Below are 27,971 nucleotides of genomic sequence, written 5' to 3' on the forward strand. Positions count from 1 at the left end.
CGTTCCTGCGCTGACTTGCACTTCGCATAGATGCTGCTGCCTCCATTTCAAGTCTGAAAACCGCCCAAATGCAATTACGTGTCATGGTGGAGAACGGCTTGCACTGTCTTCAAGAACCTTCCCAGCTAGGGGACTGTTGTGAATGTGGTCTATCGAAGAATAGTTGACGTGGGCTTTGTGAGAAGAAACCAAAATGAATTGATGGAGAGATATGTTGCTAATGATGCGATCGGAGAGAAGCATGCTTTCCACACCTCCGCCGTGCTCCATTCCGAGTGGAACGTCGCCGCTGCTTGTGCAAGTATGTCCGTGATCGTGTCTGTCTAAGCGCTAGTGACCTTTGTTGGATGTGTTTCCAGCAAGCAGCGCATGGAGCCTTGCTGCAACTAGACGATCAAGATCCGGCCAGCAAGGCATCGAACATCGCAGAGATAAAGAAATATGCAAAGAGGTTTGACTTGGGTTTGATCCAGGTGAATTCCGTGCCGCATAAGAGAGAAAGCTTGAAAGGTACCTCCACGTACAGCTTCATCGTCTGTCCAGACGGGTTCTCGAAGTTGAGTGAGAACGAAGTGGCGTCGAGCTGCGCCGACTTGAACTTGACCTGTCCAGCTGGCTCTTAATGCATCTGCAAGCCGTCTCTTGGGATGAGCTGTATGAGAAGTACCTGCAAGGGAACTTGACGTTTTCGACTGAAGGATTAGGGTCGCTAGTTCTTGACGATGTGTACGAGTCGTAGTTATGCGTCAAACATCAGTACTGCACGATTCCACCTGACGAGTGGTTCTGCTTTGTGTTCAACGAGCTCAATGGTTCATCCACACCATGGGCCCCGAACGCTGAGCTCAGACTCGTGGGAGAGAGCTGCTTGTCAACACATCTTCGACTGAAAGAGTTGGCAGTGAAACTACGAGACGTAAATCCGGCGCAAGAACAACATGTAACACTAAGGCCCGACTGTCAAGCCCTTCAATCTCTTCTTCAATCTTTGCACATTCAAGTGTAGCGTCACATCACTGCCTGACTTCAGAACTTTGCCATCGTCTGTGTTTCAAGATCAGATTTGTGATGTACAATTATCTCAGTAGACAGCCTTTCTTCGTTTCGACAAGGCTTTGGTAGTACATAGCGTTGTTTTGAAATATACTCTCTGCTATATAATGATCGATCGAGTTTGACGAACATTTGCAGTCACTATGCTGCAAGGATTTCATAGGACACTGTTCGTTCAGCAAGAAACAATTTTGTGATGGACATTTTCCAAAACTTTGTTTAGATAGGCAACATCATAGTGACGGTCACTTGTCTTCCCCTTCGACACTTGATATCCGATTTCTTTTGACGTCTTTGTCTTCTTTCCTCCAACTCGTCTCTGACATGATAGCACTCCTTCGAAGACATCTACAAACTCTTGTACCTGTCTGCTTTCTATCCTTGTATCCTTTGCCTTCAGCTCACACGCCAACTGAAACGTCTAAACAAGCAGTCGATGCCGCTCAGTCTCTCGCCATGACATCACCTTCCCCCTTCCCCCCCCCTCCCCCTCGGTCTCTGCAGCAGTCAGGCCTCCCATTGTCAGGCCCTCCGCCTGCCCTGCCATTTCCCGGGACAAAGTCGGAAGGAGGGCCTGAGGAGGGCCGGGATTGCGATGAAGAAAATGGAGCGACGAGTGGGCAGGGAGGAGAAGAGAGGGAGAGGTAAGGAGGGAGGATAAGAGTGTGAAGACGCTCACTGAGAAGGAGAGGGAGAGGAGATGACAAGAGTGGTAGAGATGCTGGAAGAAGGGCGATGATCTCCTCGCAGGGGCGCCAGGATTCTACCGAAGATGTTGAAAGTGTGAAGGGAAATGCAGCGCAGGTGATGAGAGGTTGTCTTGTGACGTGAGAAAGTTTGACAGTCGATCCGAAGAGGTTGGGACGACGACCGTTCGATCCTTCAAAGATGTCTAGATGCGCTTACCCCAGACTTGTCGCGCTATGGCGGCATCCCAAAGACGTGAGGCAGAGCTCTGCTTGCCCGGGGGCTGACGCGTTGGAGCAGCAGGAAGTCGCACACGAAGCTCAGAAAGGCCAACGAGCACGCGTGGAGCTCGGGCATGATCCACGTCTGCGACAACCAGCGGATGGGTGAGAGCGATGGCTTGTGCGGCAGGAGGGTGACGCGCGCAAGTTTGCTGCTGCCTCTGCTGCGGGACCTGCATCCAACACGGTCACAACCAAGACCTCATGAACAACACAGGCTGCTGCGTGCCCTGTGTGCAGGTGCTGCTGACGGCAGGAGAGAGGAGGAGCTGAAGGGAAGCAGGCGTGTCTGTGCGGGTTACATTGCTGTGAGATGACGAGGGCGAGGAGAGAGATGCGAGTGAGGCTGGACATCAAGGTACAACAAGGGGCAAGGACGTGGAGCTGACTCGAGGCCGTCAGGGAGCTTGGGCCGTCGACTGCTGCCTGGTCTGCGCCTGTCCTTGTTTGACGGTGTGTCAAGAGACCAGGTATAGCCCAGCTGCTAGAGAGAGAGAGCTGAGGCAGCATGTCAGGGAGCTGGAGATCAGGACGAAGCAGGTTTGGCATCCCATCTGGGGCTTCCGAGTGAAGACGCGATACAACTCGAGCTTCTTGTTCTCAGGGCAGGTGCCAGCAAATATCTACAGCTCTCTGCTCTGACTGCTGCTCCAAGGCTCCGCTCCTGCACGACATCTGCTGCGGAGAGGAGCGATTAACAACGGTGGTTCCCTTCAAGACTCCGTTCCTCAAGAGCTTTCCTTACGGGCGATGTGAGTGAAGAAGCTGAGGGAGAAGCGACCCGACTGACGTCTGCCTCCCTCACTTCCCTCACAGTTGCTGACGATGAGGAGGAGCTCTTGCCTCTTGAGTGAGCAGATCTGATCACTCCAGCTGCTTCTGACGCGTGTTGGAGGCTGTTGAGGGCAAGGACAGGAAGCCTGCCACCAGAGCCGCAGACGGAGACGACGAGGTAGAGTTGTCTCTGTGGGAGACGAGCTGAGGTGCTTGCAGACCGACACAAGAGAACAACATGGAGTAGTCGGAGCCAGCGGCTCCTCGATTACTGTACATCACGACTGAATAGGGGAAGAATGAAGTGAAGCCTCTGACGACGATGACTACTCCACACCCTGCAGATCACCATCAACTTGTAAAAAAGAATAAGAGAACGATGGTTACCTTGAGGAGTTTAGTCGCCCCGTAGTCACTGAGAATCTTGGTGAGAGAAAGCAACCCCTGTGTCGAATCCTCGTCGGCCTTGAGATCATGATCCTGCATTTTCTTCACTTCGATGGCTTCTCGTTTCACTTTCTTGTAGTTTCTGATGTCAAGGTCAAATACTGGCGGCAAAGAATCGTCAATCTCACTTCATCATAGACGCATGGGCCTCATCAGCTTTCTGTGACAACTCCTTGAAATTCTTGTACCATCTCGAGAAGCCTTGCTTGAAGGGGCTTCCTCCTGCCTTCAAGCTTGCGGGCATCTTTTCCTTGCTGCTCTCTGCACTTCCTGCCTTGGCGAGATTCGCTAGTGGCGCATCGTCGGTATTGCTCTTGCTCGCAGAGGAATCGTCGAGAGTCGCAACGGCAGCTGAATCAGTCGCCGCTGACCTACTGGGCTTCTTCGGCGTCTTGTCCTCCAAGAAGGAGATGAGGGAGCTCCACGAGGGATGCTTGCTGCTCCCCTGCGCATACAGGTGAGCAGAAGTGCACCAGTGCCACATGCTGAGGCAGAAGCACCTTCAACCCTGACTTCACGCTCATCTGAGGGCTGATGGCTTGACGAGGTGTAGTTACATGTGCCTGCGGCAAGGAGGTAAGAAAGGAGAGAGAAGTTCAATCGAATTTTTAACCTCTGATGTTTCAATCTTTTGCGAGACCTTCTCGGCAAAATGAGGGCCTGAACTCACTTTTGGCCTTGCAATTCTTGATTGAACAATCTCAGTCGCTTTTTCCTTCCACATGTTATCCATTTTTTTCTCCTGTTTGTACTTGTCCCACAATTTGTTGATTTCCGTCTCTTCTTTTAAGATTTTTGATTGGATCTTATTGTTCTTTGCTTTTTTCGCTTCCGAAGCTTTGTTTGAAGCTGCCTGTGCCTTTGCCTCCTGTTCAGCCTTTTCCCTTTCCTCTGTCTCGGCCGTTGTTTTCTGGAAACACAGTAAATCTCAGAGGATACATCTCCACTATTTGCAATCCTACTTCTTTGAGCGCACTTGCTAGCGCGTTGTTTTGCTGTTTCATCTGATCCATCTCTTGGTCGAGAGCTTGAATCGTCTTCGCTGCTTTCTTGGCTTCTTGCTGAAAAAAATGAAAATTCAGTAAGGAGTCCATGGTCATCGGTTGGCATCAGAGGACAACCTCGTAGACAGTCTTCGACTTCAGTTCCTTCTTCGCCGCTTGTTTTTCTGCAAGGACCTCAGCCTCCAGCTGCTTCATCTTGGCATCCAGTCGCTTGATGGCAGCGTCAGCGTCAGCGGCACTGGTTTGCTCCGCCGCAGCAGCTGCAGGCAACACGATGGTGACCTTTTCTTCTCCATTGGCCTCAGTGCGAACTGACACTCGAGGTTTGGAGAGCAGCTTGCTCTGAGATGTCTCCTGGTCCTCTTTCCCAGCCTCCAGGTTCTCCTGCTCGCTGTGGGTGGAAGAATCGCTGCTAGCCAAGGCCACAAGCCCCTCTCGTGCCTTAGGAACGTTGAACAACAACTTGGCTCCTGCAGACTGACCCACAGGGACCTTAACCAGCACGTTGCCCTGCCCAGGCACGTTCACTTTGAATTCCTCTCCTCCGTGCATGCCAGCAGGAACTTGCACCAGGAACGTGTCATAGCCTGATCAACACATGTCACGGTCAGGGTACGGCATGGGAAGCAACTTGGGGGCATGCAAGGGTTCACCTTTCAGGTCATGCTGCTGGAACATCGAGGCATGAGCGGAGGACGATTGAGGAGGCAGGGGCAGATCAAGCTTCAGAACATCTCCTGCTCCATTCCCGAAAGGAACCCGCGTCGAGTAGTCCTTGGCTCCTACCTTGAAGTTGAAAAGATCGCCTGCATGCAGCCCTGCTGGGACGGTGACGAGCACTTGCACTAAGGCGCTGCTGCTGTCCACCCTCGAATTGCCAAGAGTGGACACGATCAACCCAATCAGCAGAGCCCCGAAAGCCAGCATGCCGTATCTGCGCACATCCCGGCTAGAGTTCTTGTGGGGCCTGAGCAAGTCTGTCGGACCCATGGTCCAACAATAACAATGACTTCCTGCTGGCAGCAAGCGTCCCACAGCAAGTCACCCTTCCTGACCACACCATAAGTCAGTGATGTCGGGCGCCACTTGACGTTCCTCTTCTCTTCTCTTTCGGAAGTTCCCTTGCTCATTCACGTTATATCTGTCTTCCAACCTCTTGCTCTTTCTTCTTCTGCCCCATCTTCTTCCCCCCCTCCCCCTGCCGCAGTGCACTGCATTGAGTTCGCTCCTACACCATCCCGTCAAGTTCCCAATTTAGACGAGTATCCGTGAGTATCCGTGTGAGTATCCGGGACGGTCCACGCGGGGGGCCGGCCGGTGGCCTGCGGCCCGGCCGGAGCCTCGGGCTCGGAGGGCCTGAGGCTGATCCGGAGTCCCGGGCCGACAGCCGGCCCGCGGCGAGTCACTGAGCCGCTCCCGGGACCGTGGCTACTAGCCTAGTAGCCTGGCTAGGCTACAAGTAGCCTAGTAGTGTAGGAGCCGCTGCACGGTCCAGTGAACGGTGACTGACGGTCGGCGGGCCAACGACGCCGCCGGGGCGCGGCACCGGGTCGGAGTCTCCCGGCCCGCCGGAGTCAGGCTGATCACTGACAGACTCTGAGCCTCGCCGAGCTCGGAGTCGGACTCGGAAACTTGAAACCAGTTACATCAAGTAAGATATCGATTTACTAGGCTGAGTTTTGTCGCCTTCACATGATCCGACGATGCAAACCCGGCTACAAAGCCACTGAGTGAGGGCCATCGGAGCATTCAAGATATTCTGCATATTTTCTCATGACTACCTCCAGTGAACGCTGGCTGTTGGACGTGTAGTTCTCCTCCTTTGGACTTTTGCCGCTTTCCCTTCCTCCTCTCTTCTTCAAGCTGGGTCAAGAACCCTTTCGAACTTGTCTGAGACGCTCGTAGCTGGGTTCTGAGGTCCTTCCCAGTGCAGTGGACGGGAGTGTTCTGTTCTCCCTCATGTTTTCTCTTCACTGATTTTCTTTCCACGTTCACCTTCACCTTCTTGAGCTGATCTGCCATGGTCTTGAGCTTCTCTCCCATCGACGCTGCGGATGCCTTGCATTCCTCCAGCAGCCTCACGCATTCGTCGGTCCTACTCGGCACTTGCATGACGGGAGTCAAGAGCAGCTTCTGGATCTCTGCCTTGAGTGCTTCCAGCCTCTCCAGCACCTTCACGCCTTCGCCGCGCCCCTCCCCTACATCTTCGGCTTCGCCTGACAAGCTGGTGGTCCGTGACCTGGCCATCTGACGTCTGCCTGTGAGTGACATGGAGGGGTTTCCATCTTGATCAGGCGTCTCAAGCTTGACGGGCGAGGATGGGCGATCATCTTGAGCTTTACCAGTGTCACCTGGACGAGCATTGGTGTCTCCCTTCTGCATCTCCCAATCATCGGCTTCTTGCGTCTTTCGCTCATCAGCTCCTTGGGTTTGCCAATCATCGACTACTTGCGTCTCTCCATCATAAATCGCTTGCGTCTCTCCATCATAAATCGCTTGCGTCTCTCCATCATAAATCGCTTGCGTCTCTCCATCATAAATCGCTTGTATCTCTCCATCATAAATCGCTTGTGTCTCTTCATCATCAATCGCTTGTGTCTGTTCATCATCATCCGCTACTTGTCTCTCTCCTCCATTCCCTTGGTGTGGCTGGTTGCAGCTGTCAGCCTCCATGTCGAGCCTCCTGACGTGAGAGAATCTCGACGGCTCCATGGCAGCATCACAACTCACCCTCTCTCGCACCGGGGCAGCGTCCTGACTCTTGTTCGCCATCAGGCCGCAAAGAGGGTAGGAAGAGCTGGAAGGCCAGGGAGGGTGGAGAAGAGAGAGAAAGTGAGGGGAGGAGGTGAGGGGAGGAGCAGAGCGGAGCGGAGAGAGAGAGCTAGGAGGGCAAGCTAGCTAGGAACGCTCACCAGGAAATCCGTTTCCTCTGAGTACGGCAGTCTTTTACTCAAAAGTACGGCAGTAGTAGTGTATTGACTCGGCCGGGTGCTGGTGCCGGCGGGCCCGGCCCGTGCCCGACCGGTGGGGATGAGGGCCGGATCACTCAAGTTTGAAAACAATGATTCCTGCCCCTCCCCCCCCTGGGGATCCTGCCATGGCGGGGGCGTGAGAAGACGAGTTCGGAGAGAAGAAGCAGAGGAGGAGTAGGTGGTCTCAGGAGAAGAGAGGAAAAGTACACTGTGTTGAGAGCGCTACTTGTCACTTTGAGAAGAAATATGCATTCAGCTGTTGTTGACAACGTTGCATGAACAAGGTCTCTCTCGTTGAATGTCGTGATATTGAAGCTCTTCACACAGCATGTTTATATATTTAGACATGAGAATAACGAAATATCGCTAGATTCTTATGCAAGACAACACGAGATACCTAAACAATCCAGAGTGACTTGAAGTCTGCAGGATACATTCACATGTTGATCTCGCATAGTACTCCGACATCTTCATGATCAGGTTAATATTTGCGGATCTCTCACATATGAGTCTGACCACTATCTGACAGAGTGTAATACTTGAAACCCTGCCTTCACAGCTGCTGTCTCGCAATGGGAATAAGCGGGTTACTTCCTGTCCTTCGAAATATCATTGAGCCTCGCCACGTCAGTAAATATGCCGGCAAGAAAGTTGCAGTAGATACGGTAGTATGCTCTCCTCTGGTCTCATCGTTGGATTTTAACCAGCATGGATTGAGCAGTATAGCTGGTTGCACAAGGGCTCGTATGGTTGTGCGTTGGAGCTATGCACTGGCGCTCCGACAGACAAGTACACGTTTCTAGGCTACAGCGAGACTCGATAGCTAATCCTTTTTGACGTCCATCAGGTATGTCACCTACTGCTTGGACCGGGTGAAGATGCTTCTTCATTACAAGTAAGTCCTCTTGTCTCATTCTGGTAGCCGGAGGTGACGAAATCAGGGTTATTCCGGTCATGGTATTTGACGGCGCGAACCTCCCATCGAAACAAGGAACAGAAGTTGATAGAAAACTTTCTCGCTTGGAGAATCGCTCAAAGGGAATCCAAGCGCTAAGGTGTGAGGGTGTCCGACGAATTGTGCCGATCGACTGACCTGATGCAGAGCTGACAACCGATCTGCCGCAATCGAATACTTTCAAAGGGCTGTGGATGTGACACCAGCTATGGCCTACAAGCTCATCAAGGCCCTGCGGAAGCTCAACGTGGAATGTATCGTCGCACCTTATGAGGCTGATGCTCAACTTGCGTACTTGAATCTGCAAGGGTATGTATCTGCAGTTATCAGGTCTTCATGTGTTTGTTTTAAAGGTCATCAGAGTAATCAGTCTAGTCAGTGAGGACTCGGACATCATTGCATTCGGGGCTAAGGCAGTTCTCTTGAAAATGGACAAGGATGGCTACGGAGAAGAGTGAGTGCTGTCGCATGGCTGTCTCTGTTCTCGTCGCTCATAGCACTTGCCCTAGATATCGCCAGAAATTGCTCGGAGCTTGCTCAACAATGAATTTGAGTGGTTGGGAGCCAGAGCGTTTCACTCAGATGTGCATATTTGCTGGTTTGTGAGCTGCACAGCAATGGTTGGGTGTGAACTGTGTTTGCAAGGTTGCGACTACTTAAAATCGTTGCCTGGAATGGGAATCAAGAAAGCTTATGCTGCAATCAATAACATCGGAGGCCAAAGGGCTCCATTGGATGAGTGCTTTGTGCGGGCGATCAATAAGCTCCGATTAGATGGAACCCTAGTCCCTTCGGTATCATCTTGAAGGATGGGTGGATTTTTCTGATTCTTGGTTTCAGGATTATCTCAAGGATTTTGAAAGAGCTTATCTTACTTTCCAATTTCAGGTGATGCCAGGTCAAGGGTTTTGCAGTATTGATTACCTCTGCAGAGAGTTTTCGACCCGGAAAAGCAGATGCTGGTCACTCTGAAACCTTTGCCTGAGGTTCGTGATACCTCTTTTAACCATCTTGATGTTGACCTCTGCGAGCAGGGAGAAGATTTCTCGTCATGTGATTTCATTGGGCCCGACCTCTCGGCAGACATTGCTCTGGCAGTTGCACGAGGTGACATGAATCCGTGCACGCATGAGTGGTTCGAGGAGACAGCAGCTCCTTGCAGCAAACGGGACGCGCCAATCGTAGAAGATGCTCCATGTGTCAGCACACACGATGAGATAGGAGCGAAGCCACAGGGGGAAGATGGATTTCAGCATGTGGATGAGATGGTCAGTAGTGACAAAGCAAATAAGGACGAAGACTTTTCTACCCTACATGCAGATTCAAGCTCCTCTGTTGTCTTCAAGGCAAAAGCATCCCCTGGCAGTTCTGGAAGCGCATTCTCTAACGCTAAAGTTGGCAAGTTCCAGAGCTCATTGATGAATTACGTCTCAGTCAGTGAGCAAGCAAAAAAGAGTTTTGTTCCTCCCCGCCGTCATGGAGATGCTGATCGCAGTCCTGATGGAGCCGATCGAACGGACTTGCAGTTGAAGAGAAAGTTTGAATCCGACGAGAGCATGCAAGAGGGCGACAACGCAAGAGGGAGATTCAAGACGCGCAACATCTTCTGTGCTGACCTCAGCAGCAAGCCGATCACCAGCAAGTTCTTCAAAGGCCGTGAGAGCGTCAACGAGAACAACAAGGATCAGGAGGAAGACGGCGAAGGTGACCCGGAGTTCTCGCTGCAAGTGAATCCAGCGGCTATGAGCGAAGATGTGACAGCAAAGATCGAAGCCTTGCAGTACAACCCATCGGTCAGGTACATGAGCCCCATGGTCACCTTGCAACGAAACTCGGTAGGGGTCAGCTCAAGGATGACGCTCAAGCCTGTGCTGCCATCGCAGAAGAAAAGTCTCAGGGTAGAGGCTCTGGCGTCTTTCGCCCTCGAGAAGAAGTCAACCAATACAACACTCCCTTGATGTAAATCATTACGTAGCGTTTTGTTAGAAGAAACATATTCTTTCCCACTGAACCTTCCCTGTATTCGTCAAGTCTAATGCGCTCCGAGAGTTTGACAGAAGACTTTCATGCGAAGGCGAGGTACAGCATCATGTCAATCAGGCGTCATCTTCGTACACCACTCGGACCCGGTAGGCTGCAGTGTTTTTGCTTGGCGCCTTACCTTGCATGAAGGATTTAAAGGTTTTCTTGACTCAGGTTTTGTGCTCTTGCAATGCCCCGCCGATCCCTTTCTCTTTAATTCGCTTCTTCTCGTCTTCGTAGTAATACCTGAATGTCTCCGTTAGGGTCTTCTTATGCTCGGCGGAGGATCCTTCTGCTGAAATTTCTTTGTTGCTGGAAGTTTCGTCGGACATGTTGCAGGATTCGTCGAATTCCCTCGAATCGAGAAGGAAACCAAGAGGAAAACAACCTACAGCATGAATGAGCCCATTTTGTCTACAGATGATGTCCAAAATCCCATCCCATCCATTCATCTTTCATCTGCTATCTCTCTTTCCCCAAAAACATGAGAAAAAATCGAACAAATCTAGAACAAAACAACAGCAGCAACATCGCTGCCGCCGCGCTGTCACCATCGCCTCCACAAAGAGTCTTTTCGATTCATCAGCTCAAACTCGTCATCATGATCGCAAGCATGTCCGCGCTATCTCATCTCCTCGCCATCCCACCCCCTCCCTCCTCCCTCGTCTGTTTCTCCCTTGCCACCCCGGTTGCCACCCTGTAATCTGACAGGCCCTCATCCCCGCATTCAATACTCATCTCCCTCATTCTCAACTCAGCGTGACTGGCGCCGTGACTGTCATCACCCGTTCAAAAAATATTGGAAATCTTTATACCAGGGGTCCTTTTTCGTGTAAATTATGGGGTAGTTGTCTTGTTCCTGTGGGGAGTTCTAGGAAGTACTACGTGGACCTATGACCACGACCGTTGGGAATCAACTCTTACCAGGTAGGGTAGTGTCAATCTGTGGGGTAGGGTGATAAAAAATAACTTCACTTTTACCAAAATCGTCTGAAAGACCTTAGTAATGGGGGGGTGGGGTATGAATGGGATTTCTGGATAGGGTAGGGTACTGAGACATGGCCAATGTGTGTGTGGGGGGGTGGAGGTGGTCGTGTGTTCAAGTTCAAAATTGATCCACCCCACCCCCATCAAAACTTTGCAAAGTACCCTGTACCCCTCATGGTAAAGGATAAGGAGGTCAAAAGTACCCGTTCAATTCTAACGTACGGTGCAATACCCACTGTGTTCATGGTCAGGTACCCCTCCATCTTTTCAAATGAACTATACCCCTACCTCACCAAGCTTTGATACCACCAGTACTTTTAACGCGTGTTTGGTTTACCAATGTAGGGTACTGGGTGATACCCACCCTTGGAAGAACAAGGATACAGTACCCCACCTCTGATGCAGGGTGGAAGACAGGTGGCGTCCTCGCGCGCCAGTTCATCGTTCATCAATGGCAGGTGCTGGACACTGAGTTTACATGCGCTTTTCCTCCTCCCAATGACGAAATTGTCTGTTATGCACTGTCATTATGATGGAGTGTGATGTTTTATTTAAGTGCAGTAAGATTGTGAGTGCATTCTAATCCATATTGTACTGTTTTGCGTTGTCTTCGTGCACTATCTTCGAGTTCCGCTCTGCTGTGTCAGATTTTCCTACTGTGATATCAGTATCTATTTGTATGTGACAATGTATTCTGCATTCTTGTTCGAAATTTTGATGTACATCTGCCCATCCCCGTGGGTGCATGGGCGAGGTTTTCGTAAAGAAACATAATTTTTTGATTCTTTAGATCAATTGACTGAGGAGCAAATCGCTGAGTTCAAGGAGGCTTTCTCCCTCTTCGACAAGGACGGTGATGGTACCATCACAACCAAGGAGCTTGGTACTGTTATGCGCTCCCTCGGACAGAATCCAACGGAGGCCGAGCTTCAGGACATGATTAACGAGGTGCCAGCTTCAAACGTGCTTTGTTTCTTTGCACGTAATGCTAGTATTAGGTTGATGCTGACGGAAACGGAACCATCGATTTCCCGGAGTTCCTCACATTGATGGCGAGAAAAATGAAAGATACGGACTCGGAGGAAGAGATCCTCGAAGCCTTCAAAGTTTTCGACAAGGTAACCATGAAAGGAAACGTAGGCGAAGAAAATGATTTTATGTTCAGGACGGAAACGGTTTCATTTCTGCTGCTGAGTTGCGTCACGTTATGACTAACCTTGGAGGTACATCGCACGGTTGCAAAATTTAGTATGATCTCATTCTCAACTTCTCAGAGAAGCTCACTGATGAGGAAGTTGATGAAATGATTCGTGAGGCTGATATCGACGGTGATGGACAGGTCATTGAGATTCCGTTACAAATCGTTGTCGCTGATTGCTTCTTATCCAGATCAACTATGAGGAATTCGTCAAGATGATGATGGCAAAGTGAAATCGCCGCAGTTCTCATGTTTCCAGCATGGATACAAGTCGGTTATTCCATCTTCTTGATACCCTTAGTGAGAACGGACACGTAAGCCATGATCACAAGAAGATTCACCAAATGACATGGATCATCGGAAACGATTTGTTTTCGTGCACGAGAAGCTCAAGTTTTTTCATCAAGTTTCATGGACGATGAACAACCTTGGTTGATTCATTATTAACCTAGTTTAAACCTCACTTTTTTTGACATGTGCATTAAATGGTTGTGCTACACCCATGCACCTGTTGTTTTTAAAATAGTTCACCGTAACTGGTGGGTTGTAAGTCGATCTCTAGCCTTGCAGTGCCGGCTGGCAGTGAGAGGCCCGACTCCCGAGCTGCGGCTGACTCAGTGATCTTGAACTTCGAATGCCGGGGCCAGCCGACGGCCGGGCCTCCAGGGAGTCGCATCCGAATCAGATTACCCCTCATCCCCACCGTTACCCTTCTCCTCCACCTGAGTTCCTGCCTGAGAGTTCCTGGGTGAGAGTTCCTGGCCAACTCGCCTAAGTTGAGCAGCCTCCTCGTCCGTCCTCTCAGCTCCTCAAACCTCGCTGCCTATGTTGGATTCCGATGACGAGCCTCTTGCTCGTCCCTCTCACCTCTCACCCCACCCCCGCAGGAATGAAGACTCGTTGCAAAAGAGGGCGAACAAGAGTCAGGACGCCACCCCGGTGCGAGAGAGGGTGAGTTGTGATGCTGCCATGGAGCCGTCGAGATTCTCTCACGTCAGGAGGCTCGACATGGAGGCTGACAGCTGCAACCAGCCACACCAAGGTCGAAGCATCTCACTCCGTCCCTCTCATGGTGACGTCGAGGGCGACAGCACCACTGACGACGAAATGTATGCGGGAGACACTGTTCCGTACAACTTGACATCGGGCCAGAATGGAGGAGAGAGACAAGTAGCGGAAGATGATGGAGAGACACAAGCGATTGATGATGAAGAGACACAAGCGATTGATGATGAAGAGACACAAGCGATTTATGATGGAGAGACTCAAGCGATTTATGATGGAGAGACACAAGCGATTGATGATGGAGAGACACAAGCGATTTATGATGGAGAGACACAAGCGATTGATGATGGAGAGACGCAAGCGATTTATGATGGAGAGACGCAAGCGATTTATGATGGAGAGACGCAAGTAGTCGATGATTGGCAAACCCAAGGAGCTGATGAGCGAAAGACGCAAGAAGCCGATGATTGGGAGATGCAGAAGGGAGACACCAATGCTCGTCCAGGTGACACTGGTAAAGCTCAAGATGATCGCCCATCCTCGCCCGTCAAGCTTGAGAAGCCTGATCAAGATGGAAACCCCTCCATGTCACTTACAGGCAGACGTCAGATGGCCAGGTCACGGACCACCAGCTTGTCAGGCGAAGCCGAAGATGTAGGGGAGGGGCGCGGCGAAGGCGTGAAGGTGCTGGAGAGGCTGGAGGCACTCAAGGCAGAGATCCAGAAGCTGCTCTTGACTCCCGTCATGCAAGTGCCGAGTAGGACCGACGAATGCGTGAGGCTGCTGGAGGAATGCAAGGCATCCGCAGCGTCGATGGGAGAGAAGCTCAAGACCATGGCAGAGAACAATGCAAGTTTGAAGAGAAAACATGAAGAAGAACAGACGGTCTCAGCCCAGCTGAGAAACAATGAGAAGGACCTCAGAACCCAGCTACAAGCTTCTGAGACAAGCTTGATAGGCCTACAGTCTGAGCTTGAAGAAGAGAGGAGGGAGGGAAAGCGGCTCAAATCAAGGGAAAGAGAGCTCGTTGAGATTATCTCCAATGCTCGCCGCATTCTGGAACAAGGCAAGCATCCAAATCCTACAAACACTGAATCATAGACGGTACTTGCAGCAACTTTGCAGAACCTGCTGCACTTGTTACTGACTTTCAATAGGCAGGTGTGCAAAGTTGACAAAGTTTGACAAGGTTTGCCACTTTCTCTGAGACTACCGTACCTCAAATCATCATCGGTCATGACGGTACCGTCTGCCGCTCCTGCCCTCAGCCATGGTGCCCGGCACAGGGTGCTGCCGCAGTGCGGCTGTAGCCAAGCCTGTTCGAGTTAGTACCCGGATGGTGACGGTGGCAATAAAACCGTTTCAAAAGCTTCGCTGAGTCGGATTTCATCATTCATGAACTTGGAAGCTATTCACTGAGTCAAGAAGTTACTCTCACTGAGTCAGCTCAGCGGCCAGTGACTCGGCACTCCAGCCGGGGTCAGGGCAGGCCCAGGCTTGAACTTCGGAACGCGGCACCAGGCCCTCAGGCCCGTGATGCGGTCGCTTGTCACTGGCAGTGCGGCGGTGGCACCGCCGGGCGCCGGGCCCCGGCCGCCGCCCGCCGGGCCGTCACGGTGTCCGATCGCCGGCTTTGCCGGACTCTCAGCCTGGTGACTCAGTGGAAGGTTCCTAGCTCAGCCCATACTTACTTTTACTCAAAGTTAAGTAATTACACCGTCGCCGGCCTCATGCCGCAGTCCAACAAAGATGCCGTCGTGACCCCGGAGGAGGATGACGAGGTGACGTACGTCAAGACCGAAAGATGTGACGAGGACGAGGACAAGAACCATCTAGGTAGCAAGAGAAAACGCAAGGAGGACACTCCTATCAAGAAAAGACTCCAGTCGGACCTAATGGAGGAGCCGGCGCGGACCGCTCGAGCGGCGAGGAGATTGAATGTAGACGAGGACAAGGAGGACGACGAAGACGGCGAAGAGGAGGAGAAAGACACAGGAAGGGAATCAGGGGTACGATTGGAGTCCGATAGTAGCGAGGTTAACCACGATGATGAGGGAAGCGACGATGAAGGTGTCGCCAGGGACGGGGATGATGATCTTGACGGAGAAGGTCATGAACATTTTCATGATACGCAGTCCACGACACATGAACACGAATCATGGTCACAATCTGGCGAATTCAGTCCTTCTGATGATTCACAAGAAGGAGATGAAAGCGCACATGAAGCTTCGCAACAAAGTTCGAACGTGGAACAGCAGGAGGTTGAGCATACAGAACAAGATGAGCTCGCACAGAAGATCAAGTCTGATGCTCCGTTGGGAATTGAGGTCAAACTCCCAAAGGACGAGAGCGTGGATGAAGAACGATTTGTCAGTCTCGAGGATGATCTCAAATCAGTCAGGAAGGAAAACGATGAACTGAAGCGAAGAGAAGTCGAACTGATGGCAAGTGTCAAAGATCTGAGCAGAAGAAACGAAGAGCTATTGGAGATCGTCGAGAGCGCCAAACAAGTCCTCTCGAGCATTCTCCCTTCCTCCTGTGGCGAACCCTCCTACGGTGGCGAGACATTTGAAGGACACACGATTTAGGGATCTGGAAGCTGAGGCACAACAGATTGAGACATAAAGAGATGAACCTTTTGTTAAAGTAACGTCTTACATGAATCTTCAGTGTTTGATAATTCATCTCCAGTCATATCAAACTTGAATCGTCCCTTCCCATTGAAAGCGAGTCTTTTGGCATCAAAACCCATCCCTAGCATCCTCTATTCTTCACTCATAAGTACATGTCGGATTCAAAGCCAGCATACTCCCTTGCACTCTTCACCAGAGGCTGACACTCTGTTAATCTTCATCGTCTCACTCACACGACGTGAAAGGTGACAGCCGTGGGCGGGACGTACGGAGTGAAGTCGGTAGCAGTGATCTCTTTCCCCTAAGCGCAAGTTTCAGTATTTCAAGAGGAAAAGCAAGAGAGGGACCTCTGGCACTCCCTCCATCTTCTTGGCAGGCTCGAAGTAGATCAACCTGCAGCAGTCTGACTAAAACTTCACCTCATCGCCACCTCACCCGTTCTCCTTCTCGTATTGCGCTTTCAGCTTTTCGATGGTAGTTTTCTCCTCGTCGACCTTTGTGGCATCGTAAGGTGCAGCCAGAACTCGCCAGGTCTCTTACCCGTATGGCAAGCGATCTCGAAGCGCTACTCAGTACTCCTGACTGCAGCGCCTACGTGAAACAAGTGTAAGGAGGGGACAGCTATATTGCGCACTGATACCTGCTCGAAGTAAGAGTGTGCTTCTTTGATCAGGGCTTCGCCTGCAAATACAACGAGAGATGAGAACTCAACAGCTTCCTTGAGACTTTGAGATGATGGCAAGACAGTGATTCGAACCCGTTCCAAACTTCTTGTTTTCCCAGGCATCCACCGCCATGTATCTACTCATAGAGAGGGTTATGACACTCTTGGGTCATGAATAGATACAACCTCATAGCAACAGCTTTGAGAAACTTCGAACCTCCTGCATGTAGCAAGTTGAATAAAAAAAAAAATGCGAGCAGTGTCCATATCCGAATCACCGTCTGAGTATGCACGAAGAGACGGGATGAAGTCATTGTAATCTTTATCCATCTGATGTAGGGTAACATTGCACTGGACAACATCTTGAGATTCAAGACGACAAAACAGCATGGTTTGCAATACTTCTGCCAGAAGTTTGGCTGCTGTGACATAAAGTTTCGCAACCAGAGATCTGATCGGAAATAAGGGATGCAAACCGAAAGCCGTGCGGACCTGTTCATCCCCTTGATTGCAGCTTGTTTGGTTGCAATCTGCTGAGCCGTGCACTGTTCCATAAAGAGACAAAGACAAGGAGCTCAGTTACATCTTCTGCGCGTACTTGGCAAAGTTATCACCTTGTACAGGAGAACGATTGGACGAAAAAAATCTTTCAAGACCTGCCAGGAAGCTCAGAGTCTGCCCAGCACAAACAGATATTTTCAGCACCTCTGGCGGCCGCTTGTACGGCAGCGATTCACGTAGGGGGAGCACGTTCTCATGAATGTATGCGGCGATCCCTTGAGGTTGGGCCATGTCAAGATAGACAACAACACACCAGCCTCACCCGCCGCTGCCTTGACCCTTGCCAGCGCGCCTTTCGCTGCATTCTCGTAATCGGCCGGTGTGGCTACCGAGTCAAGTTGAGATGCTGCGATGTTGCCCTCAGAAATCATGCGACAAGTGTAAACCATCAAAAACTCGAAAGCGAGAGTGTAGAAGGTAAAGAAAGTGCCCGTCCTCCTTGAAAAGCTGCTCGTCCACTGGAATTCAAGGTCGGGGATCAATGGTCGTTTCCCCTCTTTCTCTATGCTCTCATCGACATATCTCTGTATCCCCAGAAGATAAGGCAGATACTCATCGATGGTCCTCAGAACCTGAGGGCAAACAAACTCCAATCAACATCAAGCATTGGAATAACACTCCCGTGAGTATACCTTCTCCGCATCCTGTTCCACCAGTGCAGCAGCCATTTCATTTCGTAGGGCATTGGTTTTGGTTTGCAATTCCACAATCTGATAATCTTTGGATGGGAAAAATTTGCTAAAATCGACGGGATTCGTGCGTGGGTAAGGAAATGTAAGCGCAAGACCTCCGCAGGCGCTCATCGTCCCCTTCCTTTCCCTTCACTTCTCCACTCCCCTTTTTAGATGATCAACTCGATGACATCCGTATGAGTTTCCTGCACAAACAAGCAAAAGCAACTGCCGTCAGAAACTCCTTGACTCATTCACCCATCCGCTAAATTCACTTTCTTGCGTTTCACTTCTCCTTCTACCGCATGATCTCTTTGTCTTGTGCCATAGGTATCTGTTCTCTCTCCCTCCCTGCTCTCTCCCTTCGCTCTCATCCTCGCTCCCCTCTCCCTGCTCTTCGCTCCTTCCCTTTGTCGCCATGCTCTCATCAACTCCAGCAAACCCCACCTACACCCCCCCTCATCACCCTCATCCCCACCCCCCTCATTCAGTCGCTGCTGCCACGCAACTGTCTGCTGTCCTGTCTATCGACGGAGCCTTTGGATAATCACTGGAGTAGAATTATATTTTTGTCTTTCATCTTCTATATCTTCTTGTTCTGAGGTGAATTTCCCATTAGTTCACTGTTTGTAGCTCTTACAGCCAATTCCAGGTGAGTAAAATAATTCGATTGCAAATTCAGGCAATAGGCCCCGCTCGACTCATGGTCAACGAGCAACGGACAGGCGCTCATGGCGGCGGGGAGGGGCAGCAGAAGCAGCGAGCATGGCGACGAAGAGACGAGGAGAACCAGAGAAGGAGGACAAGGTGAAGCGGACTCGGAGTCGGGAACTTCAGAGCCCGATCATGTCGCAGGGAGCAAATGCAACATGGGCAGCGGGAATTGATCAAGCAGCAGAGCCATGCGAGGAAGGGACGGGGGTCGGCTCTCAGAGAGTGTCCAAGCTCAATCTCTCCAAGGTATTCAGCCACTTTCGCCCTCCCCAGGATGATCGCGTGCACCTCGACTCGGCTAGAGCCCAGGCGCTCACCCCGCAGCATCGCCCCCACACGGCTCGACCCTCAGCCCCACCGGGACACAGCGCGACCAGGTCGCCGCTGGTCTCGAGAAGGAGCAGACCAGTGCAGTCAGCGAGGAACGCGAGCATGGATCTGAGCCTGGGGAACTCAACACTGACAAGCATGAGAGGCGGACTGACGCTGACGTCTGCGAGCCGCAAGCTGTTCTTCGAGCGACCTCTGTCTGCTGTTCAGGTGAGCTGAAGGAGGATGCTCGGCCTCGGACTGACTGCCAGCAGCAACAAACGTTCGAGCCGCTCTCGGGGATCTCGAGCAAGGTCATCGACACCTTCGCGTCTCCCATCATAGCAACTCAGAGGCATCGAAACGTGAGCGACTTCAGCCGAGACTCCCTCTGACCTTCTTCCTCTGCTTCACCTTGACTTTGTTCTCACCCCTTCCCTCACGCAGAAACGTTATCTGGTGACAAGATCGAGAAGCAAGCCTCCAGAGGAGGAGGTTCGCCTCTCGCCGGTGGACTGGTCCCAGGTGAAGGGACTCGAGCATCAGCATGACAACAAAGCCAAAGCAAGAGAAGCTGCCACGAGCAAGCGACAAGTTCAGAGTGCCAGAGCAACTTTCAGGAGGGTGCCCTCCTCCAAGGACGTGAAAGCCATTGCTTCACGCGCTCACATCGGTCAGGCTCGACGCGATGGCTTCATACTCTTCTCACTTGCGTCTGCAGAGGAAGCGTTTCACCGGAGAATGTCGAGCGTAGTCAGTCTCAACGAGATGGAGGATTTGATGTCCTGGGGGTTCTTGTCACAGGTCATGTCAGTCATGTTCCATGTTGACCCCTTGAGTGAAGTGCCTGCAGATGAAAGCAGCTGCCTCCCCTAGGGCCGAAGATTTCAAGTCGGAGGAGATCGAGTGAGACCTCTCTCGTTGCTACCTCCCTCAAGCTGAAACATCCCGACAGGCTGCAGCACTTGGAGCCTAAACTTGTATCGAAATTTGTAGATAGATTGCCTTTCGTCTGCGATGGTAGAGTGCAGCTTTCGAGCGACATAAAGCAGGTGAGGAAAGATGTTTGCATTAGTTGTTGATGAGCTTATCGATTCTCAACAGATCTTCATGGACAGAGAGCCTGGATTGAAGAACAGAGTACAGAGCTACTTCAAGAAAGCTTCGTCGCAGATCGAGCACGACATGGTCCGGATCAACAAGACGATGAGCAAGCGCATCAACCCAGAAACCAAATCAGAGGTGAGTCAAACTAGATGCGATGATGCAGCTTATCCGTGCCTCGAGTTGCTGCGGCGAAGGAGCGAGAAACAGTCGCTGAGGTTGCAAGAAGCCAAGAAGAATCGTGAATGCTTGGAAAGAAGTAATTGATAGCTCTCCAGCTTTCTCAAGTCTTGAATCTGTCATGCCTCTAACGAGTTGACAGCCAAGGTTGAAACCCACGTGAAAAAGCTTGAGCACAAGATGAGCTTGATGGAGAAGAAAGCTGAAGGTCGACCGAAGCCAAAAAATGTGACAACAAAAACCACTGATCCGATTGCAGATCAACGCACGCTTCATCGCGAACAGCTTCAGAAGTATTACATGCAGGTAGACCCTTGTGCTGGGGAATGCTCGTTCAAGGCTGATGGGTACTTGCGGAAGACCATGGCCTTGGGATTCTATCTTTCATACTTCCAGAACTTCATGAGGTGTAAAGGAGCTCATGTTAGACACTGTCAGCTGACGCGCTTTCTCCTCCCATCAAGAAATTGGATGATAGTGAAGGCGCAGCTGCTGATAAAGAAGCAAGCAGTGATCACAATTGAGAAGTACTACTTCAACTACGTCTCTAGACAAGTACATGCGATGGGATGTTTCTGCTCGCCCTGAAGAGTCTGTTGCAGTATCGCAAGAGGAAGAAAGCGGCTCTGATGCAACTGACCATGTGGGTTGTCAATATGCTCTCATGGTACTCACTGTGACACCCAGGATCCTCAAGAATTGCATTCGAAGATTCCGCCATCGCTTTCGAGCCAAGAAGATCAACATCATCCTTACTTTCCTGGGGTGATAGAAACAGCTTCTCCTGACTCATTCGTTTGTTGACACCGCAGAACAGACAAGTTGGAAAATTTGCAAGATTTCAGATGGCAGTCAAGCGATTCAGGTTTTGAAGCAAGCGAGTGATTACGTAGCACCTGAAGGTGATTCAGAGCAAAGATCATCAAAGCACAAGGATTTTTCCGACGGCAAATTGCATGCAACATCGCCCGATATGAAGTGATGGACTGTGGTTGCCTACTTCTTCTTCTCACTTTCATCGCAGATTTTGGAGTTGCAATGGAATAAGATTGATGACGAACGCAAGCAAAAGTTTCTTGAAAGACGAGAAGCACATCTTTCCAGCATCAAGAAAAAAGTATCTGCAAGTCGACACGTGTCAAGTGAGGATGACCTTGGCTTCAGGTTGACCCTGGTCTCGACCTGAAAGGAAAGGCCAAAGGAGACTTTGACGCGAGGTTGAAATGGGTGGAGGCGCAGGCAGGAATTAAGAAACTAAGTAGACGAGCAATCACTTCGATCCTGGATTGAATTTCGTTGCAGGAGAGTGTAAAGCGGAATTGGACAGCGCTAGAAGGTCTTACTGTAAGCTCGTTGTCATTACTGCCCCCAGTGTGAGTGACAACCTTGAAGGTGAATACTTCCTACCATCGGACCTCGTCCGCTTTGAGTCGATTTCTCCTCTTGTGAAGAAGCGAATGCTGGAACTTTACGTGAAGAAGATCCGACAACGATACAACCATGAGTGGAACGAGTACCGCAAGGTTCTAATCCCCTCGCCCTTGTTCTCATCTCTAAACTTGAGTCGACAGAAACTGTCGGCCTGGATCGAGCTTCAGAAGACTCAGGTGAGATGCTTTGCAGAGGTCGTAGCCATAAGATTCTGACGCAACCAAGGAATCGATCAAGTCGGTCTCGCGAGATCTGGTGTCGAGCTTGGGACGAAGTGGATCGCAGGCAGGTGTTGTCTCTTCCCCCTCTGCATTTGACGCCTAGTGCCAGTACCTCACTGCGAGCCTGGAATCCATGTCTTCTCGCATCGTGAAGCCCATGCCTCCAACCCCCAACATCGTGCTTCCAAGACATCTTATGGAGCAGATTATCCTCAAGGTGCCTGCCTGTCTCCTCGCCTTCCCTTTCCAGTTCCGCTTCGTCTCATTCCTATCTTGTCTCTTCCATCCTGTACGACCGACCTGAACTTGTTCTAGGCTGTCGAACACACCAGAAAAATCGCAGGGATCTCCAAGAATGTGGAGCCTCGACACAAAACCACCAGTCACAGCGCGAGAACCTCACACAGCTCTCGCTCATGGAACAAGAGTGGTGGAATGAATTGAATCTAGGCTTTTTTCGTAGCGCAAATCTATTCTCTTTGCTCCCTCTTACTCTGTATGGTTCCAGCCTATTCTCTTCGCCTTGATACCTGTTTGACATGACAATCACTGAAAGAAAGAATATTGTACAGTGCAAAATCATTGGTCAGGTCTGCAGAAAGAAACCCTACCTTCTTTGCTGTAATGCATGATGTCGTCAGCGTCTTGCTTGGCAGGCAGTCCCAAGATCGTTCGCACTTTAGTCGTTGAAAATCCCTTCATGAACTCATCCCGCTGTTCCGCATTACGGAAATGAAACAGCAGCACAACATTATAACGAACAGAGGACAATGAGCTCAAAAACCTGTATAAAACCGTCCTCGTTGGTGTCTAAGGATCGGAAAATCTGCACGCAATTCAATGGTGGGGTTGAGTTTCATTTTAGCCCTGACCTGCTTCAGGTCATGCCTGTCTAGATTGATTCCGTATGCGTTACACCTTTCTGAGAAGGATGAAAGTGAGCTGAATGTGCAATCTACAAGAAAGAAACCTTGGAATTCATGGAATGAGATCAACTTGTCATTGTTCTTATCGAACTCAAAGAAAGCATGCTGGTTGTTGATCATCTTAGTTTCGCAAGATTCCCAATATGCTTCACCTGCAAACTTGGTCTAGAGTCCACTTTCATGTAGAGGATTTTCCTTGCACTGTTGATTTCTGTTGCAGGCAATGTCATCAAGCATCCATTGGGAACAATATTGAATTTCACCTGACGAGGAAGACCTTCTCCGGTGCTTCTTTTCTCCTGTCCTGCTTCCTTTTTCGCTCTCACCCAATGAAGCTTCTGTGTTGATAGTGTTGTCAAGACCTATAGGGGCAAGAGTGTCTCCCTTACCTGACATACATTCTTCTTCATCTACCATTTCATCAGCCTCCCCTTGCCCGTTCGTGTCATTTCCCTGTAGTTCACTTGCATCTATTGGAATCCGTTGCAATCTGCTTTGAATTTTGAACTTCTTCTCCTCGTCCTGTGTAAGCACAGAAACATTTCTGTCCAGTGGAACCATGGGTTTGAGGGCGCTGGGAGTATCGTGCTGTTCATCATTACTCGCATTCGCGCTCTCTAACCATTCCAACACTCGTTTCTTCTTGAAATCGCCATCCTCCTCCGAAACTTGTGGATTCTCAACATCCACAGTCCCTAGCGAGCTCGACCCGCAACCCATTTGGTCAACACTTCACCGCGTTGAGATGTCCGATGAAACTTGCACTCCCTCAATCAGGCTGAAACTTGCCTTCATCAACACCGACGAAATGATCAAAGCATCAATGATGAAGTTTGAAAGTTCCTTCTTCTTTAGCTCTTGTTGTTCTTCTTCGCTTGTTCGTTCGTGTCTCCCGCCATCATACTGTTTCCATTGTTTTGTCTGTCATCGTCGCATACTGTCGTGATCAATTAGATCCCCCACCCCAGGGCCCTAGCCGATCGGATACTGGCAGTACCCCCGCCTGCCCCTGCTACTACCCCCCTGCTTTACACTCGGAGAGGATAAAGCTGCGACCGGCAACTCTTTTGGTACCCCTCCTCCGACCAGCTTTACCACCCGTCATCACAGCATTGTCACGTAGCATCCACCACGGGCCAGGCGGCGGCCCGCCTCGGAGAGGCTCCCGGGCAGACTTGTCAAACTTGATTGAGAACTCTCACTCTCTATTTCCGGCTCAGCGATCTGCCAGTGAAAGTGAATGAATGGTGATGCTGCGATAAGCTTGAGTAGCCGGTTCAGGTCAGAGTGACGGTGACAGACACTGAGACACTGTCAAGTTGGTCACTGTCAGTTGTCACGTAGTAGACTCAGTGAGGCTCGTCTTCATGGGGACGGTTCAAGTGGTCGGATCTCCTGGCTCCAACACTGCAGCCAGGGGCATCGTATGCTTCACTGCAGCCGTGGCGCTGATTCTGCTGAGCGCGCGAGAAAGCAGGTGACACTGAACGTTCTCCTTGCCAGGCCCTGAGGCTCATTGAATGTTAGATTTTGACCTTCCCAGCAGGCGGTGGACTTCTCCTGAGTCATCGTCTTTGTCCTACAGGGCCCTCGACGTGTATGGAGCGAAGGGCTCGGACGCTGAGAGAACAGAAGAGGGCGGCGACGAGCTGGAGAGAATACTCGAGAAGTGGACGAGTCAGCATGGGGCCGAGGAGAAGCAAGACGCTCCAGGCAGATCGACAGCACGCCCAGCGCAAGGGGAAGATACAGAAGCGTTCATCCCTTACTGGCACTGGGACGAAGAGAATCTTGACGCTGGCAAGATCGACCCAGGAAGGCGCGAGTATTTCGAATACAGGATTCCAGCGGGAAAGCAGGCAGGAGATTCAGTCGTAACAACGATTCCGCAGGGGAAGAAGCATGCGGGTGAACAGATTGAGTTTGAAGTTCCCGAAGGCCTGAAAGGCGGAGACAAGGTAGATGTGCGGATTCGAGGAGGAGATGTGACGTCGATCGCTCCTCCTCCATCAGTCGCTTTCAACAAGAGTTGGAGCTCAACACCTGCAGTTGTCAATCTGACACAGGAAGTGGAGGAGTTGAAAGAAAAGTTGTTTAATCAAAGAATCAGGTACATGCAGGAAATTCATGATTTGGAGGATGAAGGCAGGAGAAATCAGGAGAAAATGGACTCCATGAACCAAACAATACGGACAAATCAAGATCAAGACATGAATGTTTTGAAAAAAGTGTTGAGGAAACTTCGGGCAGCTCGTTCTCAACTTGATTATCAAAATTCAGCCTTTGTTGAGATGCTTTTTCGTCTCATGTTTCGAACACCCGAGAACAATTCTGCTATTACATCTTCAGAGAAGAACGCGTTGGAAGCAGCTTACGATCTCTTCAATAGCTCGGAAGCTCTTGCTGACAACATGAAGCTCATCGAAGACGCTCTATCAAACTCTTCTATTCTGCCTCGAAACTTGACAGGTGTGATGAACAAATTACACAGCTCCAACATCACTTTGGTCAGTTTGGAAAGGCTGCGGAATATTCAATATCTGTTGCTGCATGATGACGAAGAGTTGATGCAGTCCCTGAGCAACAAGGAAGAACTCGTGCACAAGATTTCGAATAGCATAGAGGACACGATGAGGAGAGTGTCGGATGCGAGAAAATTCAAACAAGCCTTACTTCGTGAGGAGGCTAGGGATCAGGATCTCATGGCTACCGAAGACGGGATTCTGTCAGAAGTGATGAGAATGAAATCCCGTCTACTCTCATCACGCTCATGATATAGATTGAAAGATGATTGAAAGACCGGTTGCTGCATAACAAGGGCGAAGTAGAAATTGCAGGTAAAACTCCAAATCTCATGCCCACAGGGAGCTGCAGACACAGACAGTCATCGAGGTTATTCTTGTACATATGATCAGTAAATCAGAGATGCTTTTCTTGAGACGCTGAAACACTCCGTGCATGCGAAGGTGCGTGAAGAACATGGAACCAAACACAACTGGATGAAAGTGTGAACATTCCAAAAGAAACTTCAACTCTCTCGGTCCCGGTCTCTCACTCTCACTGTTTCTTACTTGCTCTCTCTCTCTGTCTCTCTTGCCCCTTCTGTCAGCATCTTTTGTCACAGGAAACAAAACCCGATTTCGACTTTCAAAATTTCAATTTTTCCTTTTATAAGTTGCTAACGATGACATTGTTGATCGGAATGAACCTGTCAAAGGTGCTGTCAGCAGTCAAACACCCAGCATGAAGCTCGCGCACATGAGCTTAACGAAGAAGCCGATGAATCCCATCACAAGGAATCCAGCACCGGTGGCAAGAGCAATCTTGGTGAACTCTGAAATCAGTCGTCAACATCTTCAACACTGTGATGACTTTCGATAGCTCCATCACCATTCTTGTCTGGCTTGGCGCATCTTCTCACGAGCATCTTCGAGTCTCTGAGGAGAGAAGAAAATCATCACGATGTGCATTAAATGGAGGCAGAGTTCTAATGTCGCTACTTGACCGCACTCACACAAAGATCACAAATGATGCTTATTGATCATTTGACAAACGTATATCACAAATATGTCCACTTCAGGCGTTGAAGGCTCAATATTCTTATGTTTCCTCAACCTCCCAGTCCAGATTCTAGGTGTCTCCTCGAGTTGCAGTCTAACTATTTCAACTACACTCAGTTTCATAAGTTGATTCTGAGAAGCAAGTGGCAAACAGGATGTCATTGGATGAAAGATTCAGCTATCATTATGGAAGTCCTGAATCCTCGTCCTACTAGAGAATTGATCTAGTCTCGAAGCCGAACTCGCTCATGTAAGGAACCGACTTGTCCTCACTTCTGGAATCTGAGCTCGCTAAAATGTTCTTTCCCATATGCAACGTATGCAATATGATGAAATTTCTTCAAATCTCACCTGTAGAACGCGTATGCTGGTCCCCACACCATCTGCGTAAGCGCATCGTCCGACTCGTCCTTGGCCATTGTTCGCTTCCTCACGCCTGTACCCTCACCCCCGTCTATACCAAGTTGTGAGTGGGTAGGGCAATGAAAACACCGGTGTATTTTATGCAGAAGGGGTTCGAGTCAATTTGGAGGGGTGGGGGTCATCAATATATCTATCTACACCCCTTTCGTTCTTGTAGCAAAGGCCCCAACAACAAAAATATCAGGGGTACATTGAGAAATGGGTGGGTAGCGTTAACAAAGGACGCTTCTTATGTTGTGGGGGTGGTTAATTTCCACGCACGAGGCCGAGTAGACGGGGTGGGGTGAAAATGTGATTTGTATGACCCTACCCCTGATTTGACACTATCTATCGACGTAAAAGTAGGGGTGCAACAGAGAACCCCCGATGGACTACCCGGTTGTTTGGATTCCAACTACGGAGGCCGGTAATACAAAATTTGAACCTTGCCACGAAAAATGGATCTAATTTTCGAAATATAAGACTATATTTGAAATTATATCTCAAATTTGAAATTCCCCCCCCCCCCCCCCGTTGATTCCCGTTACAGAAGTCCAGCAAAGCATTCACTTTAAAAAGTAGTCTTTTTAAGATTACAATAATTATTTCAAAAGACCCACTAAAATATAGCTGTACAAGTAATGCAGTGATATTTCCTTCAAAGCTACAATAAATTAGTTTTAACAAATATATATTAACAACAACCAAGTACATTCAATTTATTTACAGTACAAATAGTTTGATGAATCTGTACCAAGAATCTCTAGTATCTTTTTTAAAAACTCTTTGCCTCTAAGATCATCTTGACCACCTCCCCATTCATGCCCTCTCAAGGTCCCCTGACCCCACCCTTCTGTTCACCCCACCCTACCCTCTAATTGTCTCATTTTTGTCTAATAGCAGCCATACACCCCACCCACCCTTTCCCAAAAGTCTCTACCCCCTCCTCACTTTTACCACCCTTTTCATCTCCACCCGTCCTTTCCTCTGTCAAACAACCCACCCTCTTGTTCCCTGGCAATGTGTACAGCACCCCCTTTCCCGGGCATCGGAACGGGTGGTTTCACTACCCACCTTTGAATGGACCCAGTGTTGATGTACCCAACCCGTCGCAGACTTCCATGACCCCTTCATATCAGACCCTACCCCTTCATACCTCGAATGATGACCCTTAATGTACATCTTTCACCCCCTCGTTTCTATCTTTTTA

General features: G+C 50.0%; 13 protein-coding genes across 13 annotated transcripts; 8 read left to right on the top strand and 5 right to left on the bottom strand.

Moving 5' to 3' along the window:
• Positions 1-347: 347 nt before the first annotated feature.
• On the top strand, positions 348-623 carry GUITHDRAFT_101351 (hypothetical protein; the record flags this gene model as incomplete). The annotated part of the gene is made up of 1 exon (XM_005839824.1): positions 348-623. The coding sequence occupies one exon, from the start codon at positions 348-350 to the stop codon at positions 621-623; it is 276 nt and encodes a 91-aa protein (XP_005839881.1).
• A 1,223-nt stretch (positions 624-1,846) lies between these two features.
• On the top strand, positions 1,847-3,083 carry GUITHDRAFT_101352 (hypothetical protein; the record flags this gene model as incomplete). Its single annotated transcript, XM_005839825.1, has 11 exons — positions 1,847-1,857; positions 1,909-1,995; positions 2,044-2,126; positions 2,239-2,261; positions 2,305-2,379; positions 2,424-2,491; positions 2,537-2,630; positions 2,677-2,773; positions 2,838-2,871; positions 2,937-2,973; positions 3,015-3,083. The coding sequence occupies 11 exons, from the start codon at positions 1,847-1,849 to the stop codon at positions 3,081-3,083; spliced, it is 678 nt and encodes a 225-aa protein (XP_005839882.1).
• A 38-nt stretch (positions 3,084-3,121) lies between these two features.
• Positions 3,122-5,236, bottom strand: GUITHDRAFT_101353 (hypothetical protein; the record flags this gene model as incomplete). Its single annotated transcript, XM_005839826.1, has 8 exons — positions 3,122-3,133; positions 3,183-3,324; positions 3,371-3,687; positions 3,743-3,805; positions 3,913-4,152; positions 4,205-4,303; positions 4,364-4,833; positions 4,900-5,236. 8 exons carry the CDS (start codon positions 5,234-5,236, stop codon positions 3,122-3,124), a joined length of 1,680 nt encoding a protein of 559 aa, XP_005839883.1.
• A 759-nt stretch (positions 5,237-5,995) lies between these two features.
• On the bottom strand, positions 5,996-7,018 carry GUITHDRAFT_101354 (hypothetical protein; the record flags this gene model as incomplete). Its single annotated transcript, XM_005839827.1, has 1 exon — positions 5,996-7,018. The coding sequence occupies one exon, from the start codon at positions 7,016-7,018 to the stop codon at positions 5,996-5,998; it is 1,023 nt and encodes a 340-aa protein (XP_005839884.1).
• Positions 7,019-7,790: 772 nt separating this feature from the next.
• On the top strand, positions 7,791-9,592 carry EXO1 (EXO1 exonuclease 1 DNA repair; the record flags this gene model as incomplete). The annotated part of the gene is made up of 11 exons (XM_005839828.1): positions 7,791-7,883; positions 7,940-8,007; positions 8,066-8,113; positions 8,160-8,273; positions 8,321-8,503; positions 8,553-8,627; positions 8,671-8,771; positions 8,819-8,967; positions 9,014-9,061; positions 9,106-9,189; positions 9,494-9,592. The coding sequence occupies 11 exons, from the start codon at positions 7,791-7,793 to the stop codon at positions 9,590-9,592; spliced, it is 1,062 nt and encodes a 353-aa protein (XP_005839885.1).
• A 2,018-nt stretch (positions 9,593-11,610) lies between these two features.
• Positions 11,611-12,882, top strand: GUITHDRAFT_150466 (hypothetical protein). Its single transcript, XM_005839829.1, has 6 exons — positions 11,611-11,640; positions 11,973-12,130; positions 12,181-12,300; positions 12,348-12,405; positions 12,457-12,521; positions 12,572-12,882. Exons 1-6 carry the CDS (start codon positions 11,634-11,636, stop codon positions 12,611-12,613), a joined length of 450 nt encoding a protein of 149 aa, XP_005839886.1. The 5' UTR covers positions 11,611-11,633; the 3' UTR covers positions 12,614-12,882.
• Positions 12,883-13,388: 506 nt separating this feature from the next.
• Positions 13,389-14,486, top strand: GUITHDRAFT_133316 (hypothetical protein; the record flags this gene model as incomplete). Its single annotated transcript, XM_005839830.1, has 1 exon — positions 13,389-14,486. The coding sequence occupies one exon, from the start codon at positions 13,389-13,391 to the stop codon at positions 14,484-14,486; it is 1,098 nt and encodes a 365-aa protein (XP_005839887.1).
• A 629-nt stretch (positions 14,487-15,115) lies between these two features.
• GUITHDRAFT_101358 (hypothetical protein) lies at positions 15,116-15,973 on the top strand (the record flags this gene model as incomplete). Its single annotated transcript, XM_005839831.1, has 1 exon — positions 15,116-15,973. One exon carries the CDS (start codon positions 15,116-15,118, stop codon positions 15,971-15,973), a length of 858 nt encoding a protein of 285 aa, XP_005839888.1.
• Positions 15,974-16,247: 274 nt separating this feature from the next.
• Positions 16,248-18,046, bottom strand: GUITHDRAFT_101359 (hypothetical protein; the record flags this gene model as incomplete). The annotated part of the gene is made up of 14 exons (XM_005839832.1): positions 16,248-16,319; positions 16,366-16,411; positions 16,454-16,512; positions 16,559-16,609; positions 16,659-16,699; positions 16,776-16,819; positions 16,869-16,902; positions 16,961-17,033; positions 17,085-17,133; positions 17,175-17,227; positions 17,297-17,338; positions 17,388-17,458; positions 17,506-17,815; positions 17,876-18,046. The coding sequence occupies 14 exons, from the start codon at positions 18,044-18,046 to the stop codon at positions 16,248-16,250; spliced, it is 1,116 nt and encodes a 371-aa protein (XP_005839889.1).
• Positions 18,047-18,760: 714 nt separating this feature from the next.
• Positions 18,761-22,317, top strand: GUITHDRAFT_101360 (hypothetical protein; the record flags this gene model as incomplete). Its single annotated transcript, XM_005839833.1, has 20 exons — positions 18,761-19,168; positions 19,213-19,302; positions 19,385-19,610; positions 19,659-19,741; positions 19,791-19,843; positions 19,893-19,989; positions 20,042-20,300; positions 20,364-20,776; positions 20,824-20,864; positions 20,909-20,986; positions 21,039-21,086; positions 21,133-21,199; positions 21,246-21,338; positions 21,386-21,479; positions 21,524-21,565; positions 21,614-21,744; positions 21,793-21,828; positions 21,878-21,907; positions 21,983-22,090; positions 22,189-22,317. The coding sequence occupies 20 exons, from the start codon at positions 18,761-18,763 to the stop codon at positions 22,315-22,317; spliced, it is 2,526 nt and encodes an 841-aa protein (XP_005839890.1).
• Positions 22,318-22,362: 45 nt separating this feature from the next.
• GUITHDRAFT_161105 (hypothetical protein) lies at positions 22,363-23,747 on the bottom strand (the record flags this gene model as incomplete). The annotated part of the gene is made up of 8 exons (XM_005839834.1): positions 23,189-23,747; positions 23,063-23,161; positions 22,952-23,010; positions 22,844-22,904; positions 22,746-22,795; positions 22,658-22,699; positions 22,485-22,587; positions 22,363-22,403 (listed from the first exon to the last, which is right to left on the bottom strand). Exons 1-8 carry the CDS (start codon positions 23,517-23,519, stop codon positions 22,363-22,365), a joined length of 786 nt encoding a protein of 261 aa, XP_005839891.1. The 5' UTR covers positions 23,520-23,747.
• Positions 23,748-24,166: 419 nt separating this feature from the next.
• GUITHDRAFT_133321 (hypothetical protein) lies at positions 24,167-25,573 on the top strand (the record flags this gene model as incomplete). Its single annotated transcript, XM_005839835.1, has 2 exons — positions 24,167-24,276; positions 24,346-25,573. The coding sequence occupies 2 exons, from the start codon at positions 24,167-24,169 to the stop codon at positions 25,571-25,573; spliced, it is 1,338 nt and encodes a 445-aa protein (XP_005839892.1).
• Positions 25,574-25,967: 394 nt separating this feature from the next.
• Positions 25,968-26,778, bottom strand: GUITHDRAFT_101363 (hypothetical protein; the record flags this gene model as incomplete). Its single annotated transcript, XM_005839836.1, has 4 exons — positions 25,968-26,007; positions 26,058-26,133; positions 26,190-26,236; positions 26,711-26,778. The coding sequence occupies 4 exons, from the start codon at positions 26,776-26,778 to the stop codon at positions 25,968-25,970; spliced, it is 231 nt and encodes a 76-aa protein (XP_005839893.1).
• Positions 26,779-27,971: the final 1,193 nt, after the last annotated feature.

The sequence above is a fragment of the Guillardia theta genome (genome assembly GCF_000315625.1).
Source record: "Guillardia theta CCMP2712 unplaced genomic scaffold GUITHscaffold_7, whole genome shotgun sequence".
NCBI lineage: Eukaryota > Cryptophyceae > Pyrenomonadales > Geminigeraceae > Guillardia > Guillardia theta.

What these genes read in the sequence shown, in the direction of transcription:
- GUITHDRAFT_150466 (XM_005839829.1), top strand. An exon ending in CCTTCAAAGTTTTCGACAAG is followed by an intron (nt 12,301 to 12,347) that starts GTAACCATGAAA and finishes TTTTATGTTCAG; the next exon opens with GACGGAAACGGTTTCATTTC. An exon ending in ATATCGACGGTGATGGACAG is followed by an intron (nt 12,522 to 12,571) that starts GTCATTGAGATT and finishes CTTCTTATCCAG; the next exon opens with ATCAACTATGAGGAATTCGT.